The sequence below is a fragment of the Vulpes vulpes genome, chromosome 5 (assembly GCF_048418805.1).
Source record: "Vulpes vulpes isolate BD-2025 chromosome 5, VulVul3, whole genome shotgun sequence".
Taxonomy (NCBI): Eukaryota; Metazoa; Chordata; class Mammalia; order Carnivora; family Canidae; genus Vulpes; species Vulpes vulpes.
The window spans coordinates 70930103-70955779 of record NC_132784.1 but is presented as its reverse complement, the minus strand read 5'-3'; the positions used below and the strand labels follow the sequence as shown (position 1 = coordinate 70955779).

The window sequence follows — 25677 nt, the reverse complement described above, 5'->3', positions numbered from 1 at the left end:
TCTGCCCACAGTGCTCAGCCTCCCCCACATTCTGGGCACTTTGTACGGAGCTTCAGAGCAGAGGTGCTCCTTGCTTCCTCACATCACACTGGGCGCAAGCACACGCACTTTCCTCCACTGCTTTGGGCAAAAGACATTTATGGTGACAGTAACTGAGAGCAAGCATGTGGAGGAAGCACTCTCTGCAGAACCACCTTGGGGACAGGGTGGGGGCAGCTACCTCCCTGCGGGCCGACTGCCCGCCCCTGCTGGCTCTGGGACACGACACTCCTCCCCACCCCCTTGGGCCAGTGTGTGTAGTGGGGGTCCAGTGCACAGTGGAGCGTGCTGCACCCTGGGGGATGGCTCCATCTGGTGCCTGCCCTCCCGACCCGCTCCCAAACAGCCCAACAAGTGCTGCCAACCTGCTGACAAAGAAGTCACATCCGCAACCCTAGGCCTTCTCCCCAACATTTTAGTCAAAAAAACAAAACTTCACACTTGGTACAAATATTTCAGGTTAATGTTCTCAATACAGCCACTATGTTTCACCTTCACTCACACAACAGTACATGTGGTTTATTTGCTAGTGAATGTATTCCAAGCTAAAGTAAAAACCACTCGGGAACAAAAATGGTGAAGTTTCATTGGAGAAGTTTAATCTTCTACTTTTATAGATATCATGTATTAAATTAGAAGGCTGAAAAGCAAAAATATACTTTACAATCAAAGATCAATCTGGACGCTGGACCCCGACCGAAACATCAGAAACACAGAGCTCTGAGAATCATTCCCACCAGGGCACAGAGCTGCCACCAGACGGCTGTCGGTAAGGGGAGGGGTACCTTCAGGGATGCCGGACATGGGAGGAATCCCCGGCACACACTGAGGGCATAAGCCTATGCTCTGTCCTCGCTGTCAGTGGGGGAAGGGGGGGCTGCATCTGGAGGAAACACCAGCAGCCAGCCCCCCGGGGTCCCAGGGTTAGCCACCTGGCCATGTACAGGGCCACGCGACACAGGTCCCCCAACACCAGCAGCCGCCCTGGTGCACGGCGTCCATCGTGGCCACGCTGCAGCTGTGTCATCAGCCCATCCTGCGCCTGCCTCGGAGGACCTGCAGTGCGGCCCCCCTCCCCCAGAATGGCAGGCTGCCACAGGCCACGAACCCAGAAGCAGGACGTGAACAAGAAAGGAGGGCCTGATGCAACCAGGGAAGACCTTGCAGACTGCGGGCTGAGGTCACAGGCAGTGTTCACAAGGAAGGGGAGCCCAAGTGACAGGTTCAGAGTCTGTCCTGCCCACTGAGGCCCAATGCCTGTCCCAAGGAGCAATTCCACGGCACACCAGATGTCCCAGCGATGGGACTGGGCCCCTGGATCTGGAGTCCTGTGGTGTCGTCCGTGAAGGTCGTCCCCAAAGGGCAGAGCTGCAGGCCCCCCAATGCTTTCACCCATTTGGGGAAAAATGTGCATCGTGGGCCCCAACTGTCTGAAATGGGAACCCATGCTCCACGAGCAGGGCTCACATGTCCAAGCAAGTGGTGGGAACCACTGACTGGCAGCAAGTCTTCACTGAGAACCCTGGCCTGGTGTGGTCACTGCAGCAGGCACACGTTCCTTCAGGCTCCTGATATGCATTTGCTGGCGGCGGCGGCAGCAGTGGCAGCAGCAGCAGCAACAGCGTCCTCCGACCAACAGGCAACCCCCGTGTGCAGCGGGGTGGGGAGCGAAATGGGAGTCCAGCCCTCATGCTGACCCCTCGCAGAGTCACGCCAGTGGGGCCAATGGTGCCAATGTCGCTAAGACTCCCTCTCCAAAGGCAAGTGTGTGATGCCCATGTGCGGGCTGGAAGCAGCACTTGACAAACCTCTTATGTTGCTGATTTTTATGAGGTGTCCCCCCACCTGTCCCAGTCCTGTGGCCATGGCCGCCACGCAGCCCACGGCGCAGCACACACACCTATCTCCTGGGAAAACTGAAACGTTCACCAGATCATTACTTCTTTCATCCACAGTGAATTCCCAGGACTGGTACGTTTAGTTAAATTAACATCAGTAGTAGCCAACGGTTCCTAAGTACCCTTTAATAAACAGATACAAAGCACTGGACCTACCACCTCTTACACCCACTCTTTAGGTTCTGTTCCAAGAGCTGGTCAGAAAGAGGAGCAGCAAGCCCTCGAGTAACACCCCACAAAGTTGGCATGAGACACAGCAGGAAAAGGCATAATGGGGTCCCTGGGGCCTGGGATGGCCCTGCTCCAGAGCCCACGGGGGGGGGGGGGGCAGGTGGGCTGCCAGGCTCAGCCCACCCTGGATCCGGTGCATTCTGCAGCCATGCTGACACAGAGGTCAGCCCGCCCGGGATACCGATGAGCAGCCCAGGACTGCAAACAAGGAGCGTCAACAGAAAAACATGAATTTAAGTTTGAGAGCCGTAAAAATAACCCCAAATTAGGTGTTAAATGCTCTACGTGCCTGAAAGAATAGATTACTCCGGTTAAGTAAAATAACTGCATGCCATTAATCAAACCTGGAGGATGCGCAACACTTTCTAAAGCGCTGGCAGAGGCAGGCTGCTCATAGAAAGCGTTCTTGGGACAGCGTGCGGCGGAGAAGCACACGGCACTCGAACACACGTCTCCAAGCAGCAGGCAGGCAAGTGTGCGTACACGGGACGTGGCCCACGTGCCCGCTCTTCTCCCAGGGAAGCCAGGAGGAGAGCCACTCACACCCACACCCGAGTGATGGTGGCGCTCCACGGTCAGGAAGCGACAACCCACATGCATCCCAAATGAGGGTGAGGACTGGGACTACAGACGTCCAAGAAAAGGCTACACGGGGCTCCTTCACGGGAATGGGGGGGAGGGGGCCGGGCCAGCAAGTCGGGAGGGCCGAGGTGATGTGGCGGCCAGGGCTCTAGGACTCTTCACCCATCTGGAGCAGGGAGTTGATGGCTGCGTCCCTGTCCCCTCTCTGGGCTTCCAGCACGGAGCGGATCACCTCCCGGTCCATGTTGGGGAACATGTCCTGGATGGCTTTGAGATCCTCCTCACTGCAGCGGGGCTGGGTGCTCACGGCGGCTGGGGGCAGGGCCACGGGCACCACACCGGGGCTGCACACTGCAGGCACACCTGCAACCACAAGACGCGGTTTAGGGAACACATGATGGGACTGGCACCCACGCCAAGCTCGTCTTTGGAGCAAAGACGTGTGCCCCTGGCCCACAGCCTCCACGCACATCCCCATTTCCTACAGTCTTCCTCCCCAGCAGGTGTACACCACGCACTCAGAGCTAGGACAGGCTGCTTGCGCTGTGGTCCCTTCAAAGTTCCGGATGATACCATACCAGATGCCAATTTTCACGGACCCAAGACCACAAAGCAATTCTGTCAGAGACCAGAATGGCACAGGGAACAGAAACTAGACATCAGGTGGCAACTATGGTACAGGCAGGGCACCAGGTGGATCCTTCTGATGCCAACAAGCACGTGAAGCCCGAGAGCGAGGCACACACCCAGGAGCACGTTCCATCCCGGGTCAAGGTGGTGAGGTGCTGAGAGCCCAACTTTCCAGTCAACTATCTGCAGAATGGGTGGGAACATGGGGCAGGACAGCAGCATGAGGGCTTTCCCACACTGGGCAGCACTGTCAGCATCTGGTGGGCACTGCCGTCCTTCACACACTGGCTCCACGGCCCCCTCCCCTCCTGGGAACTGCTTCAGCGCACAGATCCCACAGTGCGAGAGAACTGGGGGGAGGCTCTCAACCCACCCCAGGGTTATCTCTCCCGTGGGACCCCCACCTGTTAGGGGGACAGCAGCTGCAGACAGCACCCCTCCTGCGGTCCACAGACGCATGCATACACCCCTCATATCACACATGTGCACACAGGTGCCACACACGCGTACACACCAATGCTGTAGATCACACATGTACACACATGTATACACACACCTCACATCACACGTGTGCACATGCATGTCACGCACATGCACACCAATGCTGTAGATCACACGTGCACACATGTGCCACGCACACATGCATACCAATGACGTAGACCTCTGTGCACACACATACATGCACACACACCTTGACAAGATCATGGAAATAAGTTATTCACACCAAAGAAGATTCTGAAGCAGCACAAACTTCACACAAACACAGGCAGCTGGCACAAGTTCCTGTCTGTAGGAAACACACAGAAGCCAGTGGGCAGCTTGGCCTCAAGAGATCCAGGCAAAAGCTCCTTCCTCTCCTTGGTCACTTCCTGCGAGTAGCTGACTATTCCAAAGCTTACAAACGTGCATCAAAAGAGAAGTTCAAAGTCTCCATTTATACAGAAGTCTGGCCTTTCCCAAAATAAACCTCTTAAGACAAACCTCAAAGACTCACAAAGAAAACTAAGGAACCAGAAAAACACATCTCATCTCCTGAGAACATGGACTTTCCGTTAACCAAACACGTCCTCATGCTGCTGACCCTGTAGCTCAAATGTGCCCCTCAGAAAGATATGTGAGGCGCCAGCCTGGGCACGTGTGAGAGAGACCTTATCTGGAAGGTGGGTGAGAGCCAGGTTGTCCTGAGCAAAGTCTTGATTAGACGGGCACCTCAGATGCTGGCACAGACACCCAGGAGGGGGCCATGTGGTCATGGGGCGGAAGCTGCAGCAGGAAGGGTCTGGAAGGGCCCCGCCCACAGCCTGAGTTTAGACTTTGGCCTCCAGAATGGAGAGCAGAGATTTCTGCTGTGTGAAGCAGAGGTGCCTCCATGGGCCTTTGTTCCAGCTGCCCCAGGACACTCACTACCTTTGGAAAGCTCCCGAAGGCACCTGTTCCTCCTCAAACCTTTAACATGGGAGTGAGACAATGTCACACAGAGCCTGAAACCACTGCAGCGAAGGGGCAAGGAAGGACGAGATCCTCGGGCAGACGTCAGCACAGAGCAGAGACCCCCGAGGCCAGCCACAGCTGCTCCAGCAGCACGAGCTGCTCTCCCCACTCGTGGTGCTCTCCTGGGGCACGAATGTCCCCTTGGCTTTCTGAAGAGTTTCTGCATCTCTACAGACTCCCTCTTCTCACTTGGTAAGACGTTCTCTAGAAACTCATCCTGGCTGTTCCACAGCTCTTTGATCACCAAGGCCACTTCCCATCAGCTGGTTCTGACCCAACCAGGGCTTACACTTCCCCGCAGTTCTCCCCAAAAGTCTGGAACCGGTGTGAACACCTCAGAGGCAGATGCAGCCTCCCAGCTCTGCGCCCGTCCTTGCTGGGCTGTGTTTAGGCTCCGTCAGGGTAAAAGTAAGCCTGAGGCAACACCCCAGTCCCGCACCAGCCACAACTGCACAATGACGAGACCTCTCTTCTCTGGGTGGGCGGAAACACCAGGGCGCCCCATGCCACCCCAGCCCCGCGCGCCAGTGTCCTGCCCCAGTCCAGCCCCTTCGGTACGATGCGACCACAGCACCATGCTGTGACCCAGCTCCCTATACGACACCGCCTCTGGCAGAGAGCGCGGTAACTCAGGGCTCTGCTGCCTCCCTTCTCTCGGGGATCACAGTCCTGCAAGGCCTGCTTGCTGAGCCCGAACAAGCTGCCGCTTCATCTGTTATGCCCAGTTTTATGGCTGTTTGCAGCAGGGAACAGTGGAATCCAGTTACCATCACAGCCAGAGCAGAAGCGAACCAATGGCTGGTGTTAATATTTGAAAATTCAAAAGCATGAAAGCAATCCAACTGGATTTTACTAGGCTGCCACAAAGTGTTACTTTACAAAGACGAATAAACACAACAACGGGAACATCAGGGCTCACAGCTCACTTCACCCCATAGTGCAGGATCTTTCGAGACAGGAACTCACACACTGACATGTTCCGAGATTACACTTCTACACCTCCATAAAAGTTCAACTTGCCAACAGTCTGGGGAAAAAAAATTCTATATCCCACAGACACATAAAAAACTCAAGCCTCAGACCAGACCCCTTGCGTTTGGAAAGGTCCTCATGAGTCACATCCAGACCTGACTAAGCCTCCGCACGGCACTCCAAGCCCCTGAGGACAGTGCTGGGGATGGGGAGTGGCACATACCTGTGATGGGCACGTAGCCTACGCCTTGCTGGTACACGGTGGGCATCAGGACCACAGGCTGAGGCGGCATCATCACGGTGGCTGGCAGCGACTGGAATACACCAAATATTATCACGGGGTCATAGGAGTGCACAGCATACACCGAAACGGACATCCTGACACCGTCCTGGTGGAAGGCCCGGGTGAGCCACAGCCACCTGACATAGGGTCAGACGGGAACGTTCCCCAGGAAGAAAACGAGCACTTTCAGGACCTGAAAGCACTTTCTTGACAGCCTCTAACACACTATTGGCTCAGTTATTGCAGTTGGAATTATGTGCTCCTGTGAAAGCATTTGCTGTATAATGAAACGTTTATGAGTAAAGTCACACGGATGCTGGGACTTGCTTTCCAACAGTCAGGCTGGGAACCTCCTTGAGGCAGAGTTAAAACAGGGACACCACCACCACCTCGGTGACACAAAGGTCCCAGACCCCACCTGCCCCAAGAGCAGTGGGCCACGGACATGGAGCCGCACAAGGCAGGGGACCTATGGGCCAGCGGCTGCTCCCTTACACTCTGCGTGGTCCTGAGACCTCTCCCCACTACATGGAGGACCTGCTCTGGCCATGAGGAAGCCTGTACACCGAGGAATAGACCCCCACACCATGCTGCTCCTCCCACTAGATTGCCTGACGCCCGTAGGCTAAGGTCCCAGTCCCTCAGGGACAAATGGCTGCGCTGAGCTGAGGCTGCCCTGTGCCTGCCCTCCGGCCCCAACCCTTACCGTGTAGGACATGACCAGGTTGATCATGCCCTCCTTGTCATCACCCTGCCGGCCACTCAGGCTGTACCACTCGTCCTCTACCTTGCCCTGTTTCAGGGACTCGGGAATGGTGACGTGGGTCCAGGCAATGCGATCATCCATGGAGAAGGCCCGCTGAGGGAGACACAAGGGGATACACGTGCTGCTACCACCCTGAGGTCCCTCTTCCTGCCCCGCAGCCCCACCCCCAGCCCTGCCCTCCCCCTGGGCCACCTCCTCCAAAGGGTGATCCCCCCACCCCGAGTCTGGCCTCCAGCTGTGTGCAACCTTCAGCCCCCACTCCCTGCTGAGTACGGGTTACCAGCTGGGGAAGAGAGGACCCCATAGGACCCCCACCCTCATCCCTGTGAGGCCAGTAGGGCCTTAGCATCTGGACATGCACTGTCTGGCCTCTGCCCATCCTCTCAGGATCCCTTGCAAGTCCAAAAGCCAGTGGGTGTGAATGGAGGGAAGGAGGTGCCCTCCCTTCTGCCCCCCTGTGCTGAGCAAAGGGAGAGGAGTAGGAGGGAGGAACCTACAAGGAAAGAGTGGGCAGAGGGTACCACATGAAGGGGGGAGGGGGGTAGCTCCAGGCCTTGCTGCCCAATCCCCAGCCCTCCAACCTCTTATCCTGCTAGCCAAGACCCAGAGGCTCTCTGGCAGCCCCATAGGTGCCCAGAGGACCAGCCCAGGACTAGCCATGCTGCAGCTATCTGACCCTCCCAGGGACACTTGGGGGCTGGCAACTTGCACAAGAACCCCACTCTACCAAGCGTGGGGTCTGACCCACTGTACGCCCATCTGGTCACAAGAGCCAGCCTCTGTGCCTTTGGTGTGGGGATCTGTTTGGGGCTTGGGGAAGGGGGGGACAGTTAAGACTGTTTCCCCCGCTCCAGTGAGGCTGTTTCTGAATGTAACTGGTGAAGACATCTGTATGGAATTGTGTACACTGCTGCTGAGAACACCAGGTCACCTGCCACAAAGCAATAACACACCTACTCTGGGCACACCTGCAGTTCTCAGACAGCCTCAGTGGTGGAAGGCAGGGCACCCGCTGCGCCCGTGACGGGTGGGTGGCCCTCTCACCTCATCAAAGATCTCCAGGTAGAAGGAATCCACGCCTGGGGGCACTGTGCACTGGATGACTTTATTCCAGCGAGGATTCTTGGCACCATTGTGGGCGGTGGGGGTCTCATATACCGCATAGCCCAGACGCAGTCGGCAGTACGGGTCCATGCGGGTCATGCCATAATTCTTTGCCAGCTTGGCCTGAAATACATACAGCCGATGTTACTGAGTGAAGTGCCACTGGAGTGAAAGATGCATGCTCACCCGAGCTGTCCATGCCAGGGTTCAACACATCAACCCCGGCATTTCCAGGGAACAGGATGTGGCAACTATGTTCCTTGGCGCCAGGTACCAAAGGTCACCATATTCAAGTTGAGAGAGGCTCTGGCCCATGTAGGGCAGCTCCGTCTCCAGCGTCCCCTTCAGAAGAGGCTGCAGAAGAGGGTGACAAGCAGGCTGTCCCGAGCCAGAGCCAAGAGCCACCCAGAACACGGGGCTCGAGGGCCGGCCTGGACCAGCAGGGTCACGAGTTCAGGGCACTGGCCCAGCCACCACCTGGCTCTGCTTTCTGTTCTCTGTCTGCTGCTGCCTTGGCTTATGAATCCTGAGGAGCCTAACCTTCAGCCAGACAGGCTGAGTGTACAGAGAAAGCAAGCTTGGGACTGATGAACGGGAGGGAAGGCAGGTAGCCCAGGGTACTCATCAGCAGATGCACTGGAACGTGAAACCTAAAACCACAGAACCTGGTTACGATGTGTCACCACAGCTTAAGGGTGGAGTAGCAATAACAGCAGGCCTGAACGTGTCCACTAGGAAGGGCACAGGTGCAGGGAGAGAACGTGTGATAGGAGTGCCACAACCACGACAGAGGGACCTCTCAAGCCTCAGTGACAAGAACACAGCCCAGCAAAATGCGGGCAAAGACTACAGGAGAAACTGATGCCTGCATGCCATCAGAGACCCAAAAGCAAAACCCCAATGAACCCAAATCAAACCAACCCTCCTGTGACCACAGGAAACACCCGCATCCCGCAGACAGGGAGCAGACGACACACTACTGGACATCCAGAAAGAAGCCTTATGGGCCATGGCGTGGGCACTCCCATGTGAGCAGAGTGGAGGCTGGCCTGGGTGGGGGGCAGGAAGGGGGCCAGGGGCCTGACCGCAGGGTGCTCCATCAGCAGGAACCACCAGGGAGGTACATGCCAGGGGAGGCAGGCCAAGTAGCATGTTGGGGCCCCAACGGACTGGGGGAGAAAGGCTTATCAAAGGAAGTGGGAAGCCAGGGCCACACCGAGAGGCCCAGCAGGCAAAAGAGGGCTGTTTTGGGTCCCTGGGACTGGTGCCACAAGGGCCTGGGAGGACCACGTGGAGGGTAAAGAGTGGCCACTCCTGTGGGCACATGAGAGGGCAGTTTCAGAACATGTGAGTATCTGAGGTGACCCTATCACCCCCGAGAGTGTGGCCAGGTGTCTGGGATGCAGTCACCTTAAAACCCACAGTATTCGTGAGGCCTGACTGCAACTCCGTCTGCCTTCAGTGACTCCCCTTCGTGGTTTTATGGAAAGTTGTGGTGACCAAAACCACTTTAGATCCTAACAGTGCCTCTGGCTTTCCTAGCAGTCTGTTCAGCAGCCAGGCCCTCCCCTCACGCCCCCACTTCCCCCACAGCCAGGAGGGTCGGGCGGGGCATCCATACACAGGCTGGCACAGAGCACGTACCCAGAAACATCCCTCACTGATTATTTTTGCTATTTCTGGTAGAAGTCTAGGTATTCATCAGTATCTTTTACGCTAATGTTTCAAAAAAAAAAAAAAAAAAGAGAGAGAGAGAGAGAAAACCCATTTATTCACACAGACAATGTGGCCCAGCAGCCACAGCCCGGAGAGCAACCAGCACTCAGGGCCACCCTTTCCCCGGGGAGGCCCAACACCCACCTGCACCACGGTGATGCTGAGGCGGCCCACTGTGCCCACCGCCCCTCCATACTGCAGTTGCTGGGCTGCCTGTGCGTCCAGCTGCACCTGCTGCTGCGCGGCCGTGGGTGTGATGCGGAGGAAGTCCTGCGGGAGCTCACCAACGTACACCTTCGGGGAGAACACAGGTGCATTAGTGGGGGGCTCAGTCACTGCACTATGGCGGGAGAGGACCACAGGGCCAAGGTCTCCAGCCCAAGCACCAGGAACCACAACACTGCCATCCAGCAAGGAGCCCTCTCACTCAATAGATGCAAAAAAGCAAAGCGGGCTTCTGCTCTGCCCACTGACAGCAGGTTCTCAAGCTCAGAACGGCTCCCTGACAGTCTCTTGGGCTGCGCTCAGGTGTCACACGCCCCCTGCCTACATGTCCGCCATCTGCTTTTCCTGCTGCCACCAGGACCTCCAGGCCTGTGAGCTGCAAGGCACTCGTTCAAACCAGCAGTGAGATGAAATCAGAAGGTTGGGTCTCCAGGTACATGGAAGCTCCCCCAGCCCCACCATGCTGACACACTCGAAAACCTCCACCTGAAACAGCTCAAGCTCAAAAAAAAAAACAGCCCAGAAGACAAAAAGGAAAGACGAGCAACAAGAAGCCCCAAAGACCTCCTCCTCCTGCCTCTTGCTGAACCCCTTGTCCACAAGGCTGCCTGGCTTCTCAAAGAAGGAGTGGAGACGCACTGGAGGGTGGACTGCACAGAGGCCCCCAGGGTTCCAAGAAGCCAGTCTTCCAGGAAAAGGCAGTGGCTAAGGGGAGTGGACTGCCACACGTGGCAGTGGCCCTGGACAAGGCTTCCCCCACACAGATGAGCAGAGAGGGCAGCTGTGTCCCCAGGCCAGCAGAGCTCGGACCCGCAGTGTCTGATGCCCAGACAGCCTGCCCTCCGCTCTTTCCCAGGCAGGGTAGGTTTGGGGTGTGGAGGGCCACAGTGTAAGGACTGACGCAGCGCCGCAGACCTGGGAGGAGCCTCCCAGGTCTCCTCCACTGCCCCAGAGTACATCACCACAGACTCTGGCCGAGAGCCTTGAAGGAATGTTATTTTCAGGACATGCCAAAGGGAAAGGAAAACCCCCACGAGTCGTAGGGAGTTGTGGCAAAGTGCATTTACTGACAGTGGCCAACAGAGACTGCTTCAGATATCCAGGTGCCAAATATCCTAAGGCCTCTATAGCTGTGGTTCTGGACCTCCAGATGACACAGATCTGGGAAGATTCCAAAAGGTTCCATACCCGTTGGGCTCACAAGCACCACTGGGAAAGCATTTCTCCACAAGCACCTTGTGCTGTTTCATTTCAAACATCCCTAGAAAGGTCTAGGTTCCTGTCTTCGTGTCCCCATCTCAGGCTGGAGATCGCCCAAGCCAGGCACCGAAACAGGTGGAGACCCACTTGGGTCTCCAGGCCCAGGGGCTGTCTGTCCCCAGCCACTCCCTCCTTGGCACCCATCAGCTTGGTGCTCCAGCTGCTTCCCTCTGCAAAGCAAGAGCACACTTCTTCCTCTCGGGCTGGGATGTATGGGAGTGACCTCCACGCCTGGCAAGGAGAGCATCTTGCACCTTCTCCACATCTGGAGTGGGGAAGCCCCGGTGGGCCCACAGGAGCCCTGAGAACTCATTACAGCCTGAGGGGAAAGCAGGGGCACCCAGGAGGTGCAGGGTTGCCAGGTGAGGAGCGTGCTGCCTCCCTGGGGGCCTCTCAGGCTGCTCGCCCTCCCAGAGGGCTGAGATGCTGTGGCTGGCCTGGGGGCTACCAGACCCACACCCATCACCAGCTGCTGTGGGCAAACGGGAACCGCACTCCCAGCCAGAGCTCTTCCCAGTGGACGCGGGGCCAGACGCTGCCATGCCAACTGGCCACAGTCCTCCCAACCTCCGCCAGGGCCGCAGCAAGCTTGCCTGTTCCTGTGAATGTAATCTGGCAGACACAGACTCATGTTAACCAAATGCAGATTAGTGCACAGACCAAATTCTCATTTATTCTGAAAAATAACTACCCACCCCATACCACGTACTGCAGTTCTGAGGAGTGAGGAGTGCAGGCAATGGTCTGTGCCCTTGATCCCTTGTCCTGGGATCAAGCCCTGCCATCAGGCCCCTCACTCAGTGCTGAGTCTGCTTGGGATTCTCTCTCCCTCTGCACTTCCCCCTGCACTCACTTGTGCTCTCTCAAATAAATCTTAAAAAAAAAAAAAAAATTCAAACATCTAATGTTCAATAAGATTTTAACTGTAAACATGAAACAATTTTTACAACAGAAGTTAATTATGCTTGCAAACAAAACACAGAAGGGATAGAAGGTGAGTCCCCTGGCCAGTGCCAGCACTAACAGGCTAGGGGACACTAGGTTCCTGAAAAGGCGCAAGGAGGATAATATGCCCTGGGGTCTTCTTCTCACCTGAGGAACAAGCTACAAAATCCCTGACTGGCAGTCCTCAGATGGTCAAGGTCCCCCAAAACAGAGAAAGTCTGAGATGGTCCCAGAGTGCAGGTCACTAAGAATCCACTGCCACTCCATGCCATGTAGGGTTCTGTCCTGGGGTGGAACTCCAGGACAGAAGGGACACTGAGGCAAACACGGCAGCCAGATAAAACCTGGAGAGAGTAGTCATGCAGCAAAGCCAGGTCTCCAGTTATGACAAACGTCTGTTGGGGATGCGCACAAGGTGCAAACACACTGGAGCTCTCTGAACTGTTCATAACTGTTCCATAACTCTAAAGTTCAAAGTTTACTAGAAAAAAAACTTCAACTTAACTAAAAAAAAGAAGAAAGAAGACGGAAACAGCATTTCAGTTCTGACGAAATACCACCCTCTTGGTGATGCAACCAGCACCCCGCTGCCCCGGGAGCTGCCAGACAGGTCTGTCCGCTGCTACAACCCCAGAGACTTGCAACTCGAAGGAGCTCGTCCAAGTGCGCCAGTTCCCACACCTTAAGTCAGTGCTGCTGACAAAGCCAGTCTGCGTCAGATGTTACAGAGTCCAGGTGCCGACACAAACCCCACCACCTCAGAGACCGGCCGGGAAAGGGTGTGGTGAACACTTGGCTTACAGACGTAAAGGAGAAATCCAGAGCTAATCCTAAAATTTTTATGTTTGCCATATTATCACAGAGGAAAAGTCTGAATTGTAAAATCAGCATACATGCTTTATCCTGGCCGAAAGACCAGAGAAGAATCGTTAATCTTGATTACAGATAAATCGTGAATATTCTAAACTGTTATCTGGCTCACGCTTACAAGATGGACACACTGAGTCCAAAACTGGCTGTCAGCTGCACACTGGGCAGGGGGCCCTCTGGGCCTGTCACTGTCCGCACAAGGAGCATCGTCACACATTTCTCTTCGCCGCTGCTCATGGAACTGTTACACCACAGACACTCTGGATAAATTCACATCCTGTACACCGACCTGCGCTCTGCGTACAAATAGCACTCTTCAGCTAACACAGGGTTAGAACCAAGCTCCTAGGGGCACCCGGGTGGTTCCAGGTCACAAACTCGGGGTCCTAGGATCCAGCCCCACATCAGGCTCCCTGCTCCTCCCTTCCCCCCCACCCCCGCACTGTTGTGTGCGTGCATACAGAACAGGGTGCAATGGTGCCATGAAGAGCAAGAGCCCCAGTACAAGCCGACAGGCACCGTGAGGCCTTCTGTTCACTCTGCCTCATCTGAGAACCCACCTCACCCTCTGGGGCTGGCATCACCAATGAGAACACAGGTGCTCGGGGCTCTGGAGCCCCCATCACGGTCCAGAGAGGCACCCCGACACAAATGCCTCCTTGGCCCCCACCTCACCACTCGGCTCTCAGTCCACATCACTCACACTAGAACCACAGCTGAAAGGGACAGAGGAATGTTACCACAGAGAAACAGAGAGGCCAACAGCTCACAGGTCGAGGAGCCCCAGCCCTCGGAGCCCTGAACCTCCCTGGCATCACAGGGACCTACGCTGAAGGCCCTGCAAAGGCACACTTGCTGCTAGATTCCCCAGGGCCACAGCTCAGCACGTTCCACCATCTGGCCCAGGAGAAAGGGACTGTCCCCCAGGTAACTGCACGGAGCAGTGGCTATGAGCCTCAGCCTGGCTACGGACAGAACGTTCACTGTACCTCGGCCAAGGCACTGGCTCTGGCACTCTGCAGGAGGGAGCCAGGCAGGTGAGGAGCCGGGCGTGCCATGCCTCACATGTGGTTGTGTCTGGCGCCTAACTACAGGGTGTGACAGCAAGTGGGCAAGTCGGGCCACAGAGGGGTGGTGTGTGGGCGGTGGGGAGGCTCTGGGAAGGCAGAGCAGGACTTCCTAAGGGACCATCCTGACATTCTAGCTGGAACACCCTGCAGTGTAGGGCCACCTCCAAATGGGACAGGGTGGAATGCAGTGGAGGGGACCAAGGAAAGGAAAGTTCTGCTCTGTGACATCTGGACCATTCCAAGTAGAGAGCAAGGAGCAGCAGAACACTTGGAGCTGGAGTTGAGAAGGAGGCCTGGGAGGGGGCAAGGAGTCAGGGTCATGCTGGGGACCCAAACTCATGGTCCCCAAGGGAGAGAGCACACCCAGAAAAGGAGGAGCCCGGAGAAGAAGTCTGAGTGGAGACTGTGGCCTGGGAGCAGGGATGGCCATTTCCAGAGGGCCCAGAACTCACCCGGGAGAGCTTCTGAACACGGAGACCAGCTGCCACTGTGCCCCTACTCACAGTACCCTCCCCCACTCGCACATGGCCTCCTGCGGTCCCCAGAGCACAGGTGGCTTCCTGGTATCTGGCAGCTTTGCTGCCCTCAGCTGATGCAGCTGCACTCCTGGGGGTCGCAGCCCCACACAACTAGCTCCCCAGCTCCCACCATCCTGTAGGCATCGAAGCAGAATGGTAGGGGACACGGAGAGCTGCAGGCAAAGATGGTTGAGGAAGAGCTGAGTTTTGTTTTGTTTTGTTTAAGATTTTATTTATTTTATTCATGAGAATACACAGAGAGGAGAGAGAGAAGCAGAGACAGGCAGAGGGAGAAGCAGGCCCCTTGCAGGGAGCCTGACATGGGACTCGATCCCAGGTCTCCAGGATCACGCCCTGGGCTGAAGGCGGTGCTAAACCGCTGAGCTACCTGGGCTGCCCAAGAGCCAAGTTTTTTGAGAAATGAAAACTAACTCTTAGGGCCCCAAAGTTCATCTGTTCAGGTACTTCCTACAGGCCAGGCCAGGAACTTCACACACGTGGACTCGGTCCGTCCTTGTACAAATGCATGATAAAGGTTTATGCGCAAGGCCACCAAGGCACAGAGGCTCCGTAGCTGGCCCACTCGGAGCTGTCACTCAGGAACCACACTGGTGACCCAAAGAGGGATGACAAGGGTGTGGGGGAGTGCAGTGGAGATGCGGAGCCAAGCAGGGACTGAAGTGTCCACCACTGACTTCGCCAGGACGATCTCCTGCGTGGGAGGGGACAACCATCAAGCATAGTGCCACACTGGCAAAAAGAGCTTCCAGGATTTAGAGGGAAGACAGACACAAGGACGGAGAGTGCTGTCACAGGAAATGCCTAAGCACAAGGTGTGAGGGGTGGGGAAGGGGCACCTCAAGGTCACGTATCCCTCAGGAGGGGCATCAACACAGTGACCCACCTTACAACCTGCTGAGGCTGCATGGGTATGTCTCTACCAAAACCACCAAGACGATGGAAATCCGGGTCTTTGCCAGGCCAGGACAGAATGAAAAGCTGAATTTGAGAAACTATTTAACCGCCCCAAACACAAGGAGACACAAGGAGAGCCACAGAAACCGAGAGAGGCAAAGAGAAGCACAGAAGACACCGTCTGAAGGAACCATGTGTGTCCATGAGACTACATACAACCATGTAACGTGTTCCGGCGAAAAGACAGAGACACTTCTTAGATCTGACTTGGCGATAAACCAATAGTAAACATCAAAGTGCAAAATGTCATGTCAAAGAATGAAAAAACAAACACATGGCCAGTACTCCCACACCAGCAGGGGATAGCCAGTGAGGCTACCACGCCCCAGAAGGACCTGACTACCGAAGTGCACAGCAGTCCTGACACTGGTTGCACCCCTACTCAGCTCGGAGGGGTGGGAAGGGAGGCCCGGGCTCTCCACCAGCTGGGAGGACCCATACTAGCAGGCAGGGCCTTGTGGGGCGAGTAGATGTGCCACGGCGAGCAGTACGTGTGCAGAAACCCCAGGGGCTCACGACCATGCTCGAAAACAGAAACCCTGCCATGCTCAAGCCTAAAGAGAAAGCCAAGTCTTTCCTCTGAGTACTGGAAATTCACAGGGAAGAGCGGAGCATTTACCTGACCTCTTGCACAACTCACTTCAGGACAAGCAGATGGTGGACTATCTGCAAAGCCATCTTTGCCAAAAGTCCCAGTTAACAAACATAGGACAACAATAAAATACAAGTATCACCCTTTGCAATCCCTAGAGTCACTGATCCAGGAGTGATTATCAATACCAGGGCATTGCCATTTATGTTTGCTATCAATTTGAATATTTACAGATCTTTTTATATCCATATGTAAGAGCACTGTCAACACGTCACTTATCAAAAACAATCATTATCAATAAGGCTAACGAGGACCTGGACAGCCTCAGGTCACCCAAGCGTCGCCCAGCAGACCAGCTCAGGTCAAGGAAAAGGTATCATCACAAGGAGGGCTTTACGCTTGGCCCGCACCCGCTAACCCATCAGCATCACCAGGAGGAGGAGGAGGGCTTGTGATTAGCCTAAACTCCCTGGAGCCCACCCGCATCTGTGGGGGAGGCTGGAAAGGCCCCCACTGCCTCTGATTGAGCTTTCACCGCTGTCCCCATGAGCTGATTGGGCACTGCCGTGGTTTAAAGCAGCATGTTCACAAAGTCCCCAAGCTTGAACAAGGCAGGCAGGGGCCTCCACACAGTTACTTCTCCTGTGGCCCAGCAGTTGCTTCTGAACAGTCTGTGAAGTGGACAGAACCCTGGACAGAAAAGAATGTCCTCTCAAGAATACCAGCAACATTAGAGGGGGACAGACAGCACAGGCCTGGCATGAGTCTCAGTGGTGATTTGGGGAAGAACAACCATCTCAGCCCCACCAAGGGGAGCGGCCAGCACTGCCCTGTCCTCAACCCTCCCCACCCAGCCCCTCAGGCCTCTGTGGGCAAGGGCACAGGAAACACCCCATCTCCCCTACCAAGCAGACTCCCCTCCCTCCTTCACATCTCCAAGGATGCTGCTTGTCACTCCTCAGTGGTGAGCGGGAGGCAGTGGTCAGACTTCAGAGTACGCCCCATGTGAGTGAGTCCAGGCTCCGGGCTCCCTGGAGCCCCAGTGGAGGCCTGCGTGGTGTGCGCAGGGACGGGGCCCACTGGCACAGTGCCAATACCCAGGAGAGCCCCACCCGATGTTCCTCCACCACCCGCAGGGATGGAGCATATGGTCAATGTGGGGCACCTTTGGCTCGACAACGTCCACCAGACTCGATCAACTATGACACGGTCCTTACAAGGATCGCTTAGTTCTGAGAGCAGCAGTGGACACTGAAGAGGCCTTGTGCCAGGCAAAAAGCTTTCTAAAAACATTGTCACTGTAGTGACTAGATAAAACTCAAGCACCCAGTCCATCTGCTGCCTGCAGGCCGTTCATCTGGAAAAGTGCCCTGGCCATACCTGCCACTGGCACAGGCATGACACACATGACCCTCCCTGGCCTTCCAGCAGCCCGCCTGCCCTCTCTCCTTCCAGGCCCGCCTGCGCTCCAGCCCCAGCCCTATGACACCCACTCCTTCAAGTGTCTCTCCCCAGAAGAACCTTACCCACTTCAACCACGGCCCCCGACAGGCCATCTTCACATCTAACTCTTGAGGTAAGACCCACAGCTCCGGGCGCCTCAGTAGGTTGAGTATCTGACTCTTGGTTTTAGCTCAGGTCATGATCCCGGGGTCATGGGATTGAGCTCCACATTGGACTCTGAGCACAGGGCAGAGTCTGCTTATCCCTCTCCTTCTGTTCCTCCCCTGCTTACACTCTTCTCTCACACACTTTTTCTCTCAAATAAATCTTCAAAGAAAAAAAAAAAAACAAACCCAGAGCTCTGAGCATGCAGCTCACCTGTGCGGTCATGCTGGTGGGCTGTTGTTGGGCTGCACTGGGAGATCCTGACAGCAGGCACCACACTTGCCTGTTCATTATATGGCGCTGCCCCAAATACTGTGATCATAACACTAGCCAAGAGGTCACATGACCTCACTGGCACTCAAGACCCCAGACACTGATGCCCCCTTCCCAGAGCCACCCGGCAGTTCTGGACCAGACCTAACGTCACTGCACATTTACAGGTCAGAGAGCACCTCTGAGCCACTCCTGTCATATGGGTGCTGCACACCACCATGTGCACATAAAGCCATACCACACTCAGGAAGTCAGACCAGCAGCACTCCCTCACTCCCGAGTGTCAGGAGCTTCAGCTTTATGCTGTCACAGAGCTGAGTGCTGCCCCAGTAACAGGACCAGCTGAGCTCTACGGAGGCTCCCTTCACCCAGATACCGAGCCCAGCTTTGTGCGTGTTTACACTCAGGCCCGTGCCACCAGTGAGATTCTGCATGAGGGCACTGAGCTCCCAGGAGGCCAGGGAGGGGGCTGTCCTGCCAGATTATGAAGCCCACTGCTCCTGGGCGGGGGTGTGGGAGGACAAATAAAGGAGCTGCTAATCTGGTTCCCTTGCTTCTGGGATCAGCCAGTTGCATAAACATGAGAAATTGCTGGCAGTGGACCTGCTGCAATTCTCTGTGAAGATGGGAGAGCTGGAAGCCACGAGGATGAGTCCAGAACTCTCCCCCACAGGCTCCGGGATGTTTCCACACTGAAGTCCGACAGGAAGTGTATGTCAGGTCCCATTCAAAGGCCTCAGAAAGGGCACCTGTGCCCATAGGGGAACGCTGACAAAATCTGGGTCTTCCTTTCAAACTCAGGAAAAGCGTTCTGTGAAAAGATCCTCCCTTAGCGCGCACAAACAAGGTTCACCAACGTCCAGCTCTACGGGTGAGAGGCCCTGGTGACGGGGAGCTCTCGGTCGGCGGCTGACTTTGAGAGAAGGCACATGAAAGCATCGCATCCGAGGAACCTTTCTTCCCTGCTCAAAAGGACCAGAATGTTCCCCCGCTGCGCATCAGGAGCTGCTGTGACACCCTGCCCCTGCCGCTCGCCGGCTGCCGAGGCTGCTGGGAGGCCCCTACCCCGAGGCCATCCTCAGCCAGTCTACACCTCTCCCGCACCCGCACAGCTCGTGAGAACTGGGAAGGACTCGCCCAGGTCCTCGGCCCCCGCCCACTCGCTTGCAAATGAAAAGCTGACCGGGCGGCCAGTGGCCCCTAACTGGGGACACAGCAGGGCTCGTGAGCCTTACTCAGCCTGGAGGAAGCACAGGGACCATCTGGGGTTCAGGATTCTCCTCGTACAGGAAAAGCTGGGCGGGGCTTCCCCATGTGAGGACTGTCCGGGGCTCCCACCCGGGGCACGGGGACCCTCCTCCGTCCCGGCCCGGCCCCGCCGCCACCGCTCCCGGAGCCCGTCGCTGGGCCTCCCCGAAGGCTCCGGAGCCCACGCCCGCCGCCCACCACCTGCCCGCAGCCTCACCGGCCCGCGCTGCGTGCTGACGGTGGTCGCCATGGTGCTTCGCGGGCCCCGCCTCGCCCACCAGGAGCGGACGTGCCCGGGACCTCGGCGCCGGAGCCTGCGACGCCGACCGCTGTCCCCGCGAGGCCGCCGCCGCCGCCGCCGCCTCGGTCAGCTGACGGCTGGCCCCGCCCCCGCGCCGCTCACTGCGCAGACGCCACGCCCGCCACGCCCCTCCCGGCGCCGCACGCACGCGCGCTCCCGGCGGACGCCTGCGCAGTCACTCCTTCCGGGCCGCCGCCCCGCGAAACGGCTCCCGAGCTGGCCGTGTGCGCACGCTCGCCGGCCGGCCCGCGCCGATCACGTGGCCGGAGGAGCTTCCGGCCCCTCGGCCTCGCGGGGCGTGGCGCCGCGGGCGCAGAGCAGAGGCGGGCGGGCGGGCGGGCGGGCTCCCGGTCCCGGAGGGCGGGCGACGGCTCACCCTGCGGCTGCCGGGGATCCTCGGAGCGCGGGAGCTTTTGCACGCGGATGTGTGGGCGCGGGGGTCGGGCAGACGGAGCGGCGGCAGTACCCGCTGTGGCGCGAGGGCCGGCCCACGGGCCGTGACGCCCGCGCGGGCACCCGCGATCCCGAGGCGGGGCGCGGCCCCCCTGCGGCCCTGCAGGGGCGTGCGAGTGGGCAGCACGAACACCCGGGGCCAGGACGGGCGTCCCTGCTCTGGCGCCCCCCCCCCCCCCCGGAGCGTCCACCTGCCGCCCCCCACTGCCCCCAGCCACGCCCCCACCCCCAGGAGGCATCCACCTGCCGCCCCCCACTGCTCCCCTGCCACGCCCCCACCCCCAGGGGCATCCACCTGCCGCCCCCCACTGCCCCCAGCCACGCCCCCACCCCCAGGGGGCATCCACCTGCCGCACCCCCACTGCTCCCCCCCGCCCCCCGGCCGTCCACCTGCCATCCCCCACTGCCCTGCTCTGATACAGTGCACCCCCCACCCCACCCCCGATCATCCACCTGCTGCGCCCCCCACTGCCCTCTCGCTCTGCCCCGTACTACTCCTTACCTCCAGCCTGTCCACCTGCCATCCTCCACTGCCCCCCTGCTCTGCTACAGTGCATCCCACCCACCCCCCACCATCCACCTGCCGCGTCCCCCACTGCTCCCTCGCTCTACCCCGGTGCTCCCCCTTACTTCCGGCCTGTCCACCTGCCGTCCCCCACTGTCCCCTTGCTCTGCTACAGTGCACCTCACCCCCCCCATCCACCTGCTGCACATCCCCCTGCCCCCGCCAACATGGACCCCGGCGCAGGGTATGTTGCTGGGCTACGTAGCTGCAGGTCTAGGCTCCCCTGGCCTTCTTCAGACATCTCAGAATTGCCTGTGCCCCTTGACAGCATCCAATCCAGAACGGAACCCCGCTTACTTAAACAGTCGGCATAACCACCTACAGAAACGCAGTCCTCCCTGGTGTGTGTTCTCTTTATCTGCAACCAGTTAAAATCCCCACTGGTTGAATTGCAGTTGGGGGAGTGGGGGGCCCTCCACCCAAGACCTGAGTCCTTTCCCTCTGTGCACACTCCCCAGGGCTCACAAGGAGCCAGCCACTTGACTGCTCATCTGTTTGCCCTCCATTGCACTATGTCCAATGGCACCTCTGTGAGAACCTGAGGAATTGGGATGCCCTGGCTCAGATCCCCCAGGCAAGGAGTTTATCCACATGCTCACCAAATAGATGAGCAACTCAATCCTAGAATCTCATTTTGAGGGTCTGTTTTCTGGGGCCACTTCTAGTGGCAATTACTGTATCAGCCAGCGTCCCAGCAAGAAACAGATGGCATGCTTGCAAAGATAATTGGAGGAATTTTAATAAATGAACTAATTACAAGGAGGGACAGTTGAGTGAAGGACCAAGGCATCGTGAGGGAGGCAGCCGTAAACTGGGCAAGAGGCTCCCTCAGCAGAAGGCGTAGCCTATCCAGAGTAATAAAGTTCCACTGAACCATAGGTCTAGGGGAGGGGTCTGGGGAAATAAATTATCCAACCTCCCCCTCCCCACACACGCATGCACACACAATCATCTCCAGGTGTCTCCCATTAGCTCAGCCAGGTGACCAGTCTGTAGAGGTCTCTATCCCAGAGCACAGAAATGGTCAGAAAGGTGGAAGGTGAATCTGGAGAGCACTAGCCAGAGGGTACAGTTTTGTAAAATGGAAAAGACATAGAAATAAAACTTTTTAAAGATTATCCAGGAAAAAATGATAAAACTTTATTGGAGGACATTAATGAGTACCTGAATACATTTAGAACTGTAGACCATATTCATGGATAGGAATACTCAGTATCAGAAATATGTCAATTCTCCCCCAGATTGCCCTACCACGGAAATTCTCATTAAAATCTCAAAAGGGCTTTTAAAAAGAAATTTAACAAGCTAATTCTAAAAGGTGTATGGAAGAACAAAGGCTGAGTAATAGAACATTCTAGAAGAAGGAAGAGAAGGAGGCATGGATGGAACTAGGAGATGTCAAAATATTATAAAACTAGCAATCGAGCTTCTGGTGTTGATGTGAGGATAGATTCACCAATGAAACAGAGTATGGAAATGATTTAGAAGAATGTCGGCCTGGCTGAGCAGTTGGGAAAGGAAAATTTTTGCAATAAGTGTGCTAAAACAATTTCCCGTACTAGGGGAAGAATTAAAATTGGACTCCCATCTTATTCTACACAAAAGAGCAGTTTCTGGCTGAAATTGATCCAATAGATACTTGATGGATCCTACATCTTTGTTATGTTTGGAAAGGATAAAATGAGGATGGGCTGTCACCTTGCCCTGACCCATCTGGAAAGATGTGAATAGTCAAGGGGTGGCCGTTATAATGTGAGGGGAGCTACTTAGTGAGCCTGGCATGAGAGCAAGATGTTCAGCAGGCCAAACAGCCCGAATCAGGGCACAGACCACATGTTCCTGAGAAGGGCAGAGGGAGCTGGCAGGTGGGAAAAAGGAGAATGAGGAGGGCCAGAGAGGGGGTTTTCAAAGCCATCACGGGTCGCTAGGTGGAATAATGAACCATCATCCCAGGGCTTTTATGAGAGGAGCTGGGGGCCACAGAGCAGGGCAGAGAACACGAGTTTGGCAGAATGAAAGGCCAACTATATTTGGGTGGTGAGCACAGGCTGTAAAGGGAACTGTAACATAAATGGCGGTTCCCCAGACTGATGGCTCACAGTGTCTCAGAGACTCAATGCTGACACGTGCAGCCTCGGCCCCGTGTGTCTCCTGAGTGGTGTCACTGCCCATGGGATCATTGCTTCTGGTCTACTTCCACGTTGTCACGGGAGCCCCACCTTCCCTGGCTTGTCTGTGTCCAGGTTTTAATGGCACACATGGGTATCAGTATTTGTGGGGCACCCTAATGTGCTCAGGAGCTCCAGAAGGACTTTCTGGAACTTTTGGGTGGATTCTTGAGAAATAATGTTGAAATACCATTTTGAGTGCTTACTCTGGGCCAGGTATTGTTCTGCATGCTCTATGTGTATCATCTCATTTAACTTAAACAACAGTCCTGTGGAGGGCAGGCTTATCTGTGGTATAGATGGGGTAACCAGTGAAGGAGGCACACGTCTACAATGTCTAGTCCCAACAAGTAACTAGCACCTTCAATATACAAATGCCTCCCGGAAGTCACGAAATCCCATAAAATGAGAAAGGAGACCAGACATAAAGGAACAGGTGTAGTGAACCGGCAATTCAAAGGTTTTATAGGTGTACAGAGGGACACTGAAGCTCACTAATAGTAAGAGAATTAACATGACCATGAGACACCACTTATCATCCATCAGAATAATAAAAATTAGGGAGGAAGGGCCACAGGTCTAGGCAAGGATTGTCATGGGGAGCTCTTGTGTCACTGGTAGGAATACAGGCTGCTGGAGGCTCTCTGAAAAAGCAATGCGGTCGCGTTCAGTAAACTATGCCGGTGAGCGGTCCCTGAGGAGACATTCTGGAAACATCCCCACTGATCCACAAGGGAATGCATTCAGGCTGTTTGCTGCATGGTTGTTTGTGTAGCAGAACTGGACAGCCCCATCCTTCACCTTTAGAGGAATGAATAAACCAAATATGATGGATATACACTGAAGAATACTGTGCTGGGAGAAACAATAAAGTGGATGTCTGTAGAACAATGCATATGCATTTTTTAAATCCACAAATATTTTAGGCGGTAGTTTTTAGGACCCTATCAGCAGGCAGCCAATGTAGCGTTCCCATGAGGCAGGAAACTATGAGCCCGAGAACTGCCCCCATTCACTGCCTGCAGAGGGTCTCAGGGCTGCTGGGCAGGGAGGGGTGACCAATGTGAGGACCAATGGTCTGATCCAGGAGACTTGGCACAGACAGGGTGGGGTGCAGGAAGCGGGAGCCACACAGAAAAAGAGCACTGGTGTCTGCAGAGCCTCCCCGGAGGTCTTCAGCTGAGGACAGATCAGCAAACACATTGTATAAAACCCCAAGGTGGGGGAAAGAACCACCTGTAAATATCACAGAGCAATACCACTACCCCACCCAGGGGCTGGACTAGTTCCTATTCCCACTAGTGAGAGCAAAAATCCACATGACCAACAGGACACTGAGTAGACCACTCAGCAGGGCCGGCCTTAATATCACCAGGAATTAAGTTGGATGCCTTAAAATGACAAAGGGAGAAACATATCAGGGGGACATAAAAATCCTACTACAAGTCTCCACATCCACTTATAGAGCTTCAGAATACTTGGGGCAAAATGTGATGGACCGCAAGGAAGGGTAGGCACGTGCACAGCCACAGCTGGGGGTCCCTCGCCCTCCCCTCAGCATTCGGTGGGCAGATGGGAACTCAGTAAGGACACGGACAACCCAAACGATGTCGCCAAACAACTTAATCTGATTGACATTTACAGAAAACAACAGTAAAACACACACTGAACACTTACCAACATCGACCATATCTTGGGTCAGAAAACAATCTAAAAGATTCAAATCATATAAACTATTCTCTGACCAAAACAGGATTATATTAAAAATCAATAAAACTATATCTAGAAAATCCTCCAATATTTGGAAACTAAATAGCCCTTGTATCAAAGAAGAAATTAAAAGGAAAATTAGTATTTTTATCTGAGAGAAAATTAAAAACACAGCATGCTATGTTTTTTGGACACCATTAATGCGGCATATGGGGGAAGTCCATGTCTACATTAGAAAAGAAGGAAGGTCTGAAGCTGCTGACATAAGAATTCACCTTGAGACCTGAGAAAAAGAAGAGCAAAGTAAGTAAACTCTAAGTAAGCATAAAACAAGGAAAAAATAAAGGTCATTAAATAAATCAATAACATAGAAAATAGACCACAGAGAAAATCAGTAAGAACAAAAGATTTTTGTTTTTTGGGAAGACCAATAAAATTAATAAAACCTCTGGGCAGACCGATGAGGAAAAAGAGAGGGAAGACACAAATCACCAATTCCAGGAATGAGAAAGTTGGTGTCACTAAAAATTCTACAGATATTAAAGGAATAATAAGGGGCCAGAGCAATCTTGAGAAAGAACAGAGCTGAAAGCATCAAGCTCCTGGACCTCAAACTCTACTACACACCTATAGTCATCAACACAGTGTGATGCTGGCACAAAACAGATGCAGAGACCAATGGAACAGAACAGAGAGCCCAGAAACAAACCCACACGTACAGGGTCCATTAATCTACAACACGGAGGCAAGAACATGCAATGAACAGTCTGTCCAACAAACGGTGCAGGTAACACTGGACAGCCATGTGCAGAAGAATGAGACTGGACCCCTTCCTCACACCACACACACAAATCCACAATGGATTGAAGACCTACGTGTAAGACCTGAAATCATAGAATTCCTAAAAGAACACAGAGGCCCTCAGTGTTAGCAATGTGTGTTTGGACCTGTCTCCTCAGGCGAGGGCTACAAAAACAAACAAACAAACAAAAAAAAAAAAAACAATTAGGGTTACATGAAACCAAAGGTTCTTCACAGCCAAGGAGACCATCAACAGGATGAGAGGGCAGCCTACAGAATGGGAGAAGATATTTGTAAATGACATGTCTGATACTGCTCGTATCCAAAGTTATAAAGAACTTTTCAAACTCAACACTTAAAGAAACACATAATCGGGGATCCCT

At 55.1% G+C, this 25677-nt stretch overlaps 1 protein-coding gene across 2 annotated transcripts; it reads right to left on the bottom strand.

The window, feature by feature from the left end:
• Nucleotides 1-616: 616 nt before the first annotated feature.
• On the bottom strand, nucleotides 617-19683 carry TOLLIP (toll interacting protein). Of its 2 annotated transcripts, XM_026004167.2 has the most exons (6): nucleotides 19514-19683; nucleotides 9857-10006; nucleotides 7937-8119; nucleotides 6833-6985; nucleotides 6067-6157; nucleotides 617-3113 (listed from the first exon to the last, which is right to left on the bottom strand). In XM_026004167.2, the coding sequence occupies exons 1-6, from the start codon at nucleotides 19544-19546 to the stop codon at nucleotides 2899-2901; spliced, it is 825 nt and encodes a 274-aa protein (XP_025859952.1). In that variant the 5' UTR covers nucleotides 19547-19683; the 3' UTR covers nucleotides 617-2898. The 2 variants fall into 2 exon arrangements, with proteins under 2 accessions (XP_025859952.1, XP_025859953.1); XM_026004168.2 differs by lacking the exons at nucleotides 6067-6157; nucleotides 6833-6985; nucleotides 7937-8119 and having other exon boundaries at nucleotides 2922-3113; nucleotides 19514-19671.
• Between the last annotated feature and the right edge of the window lie 5994 nt (nucleotides 19684-25677).

Excerpts from the sequence above, each read along its gene's own strand:
- TOLLIP (XM_026004167.2), bottom strand. The coding sequence starts at position 19,546 with ATGGCGACCACCGTCAGCACGCAGCGCGGGCCG. Across the intron at positions 6,158-6,832 it reads ACCTGGTCATGTCCTACACG|TCGCTGCCAGCCACCGTGAT; the intron begins GTAAGGGTTGGG and ends GGTGTATTCCAG. Across the intron at positions 3,114-6,066 it reads AGGCTACGTGCCCATCACAG|GTGTGCCTGCAGTGTGCAGC; the intron begins GTATGTGCCACT and ends TTGTGGTTGCAG.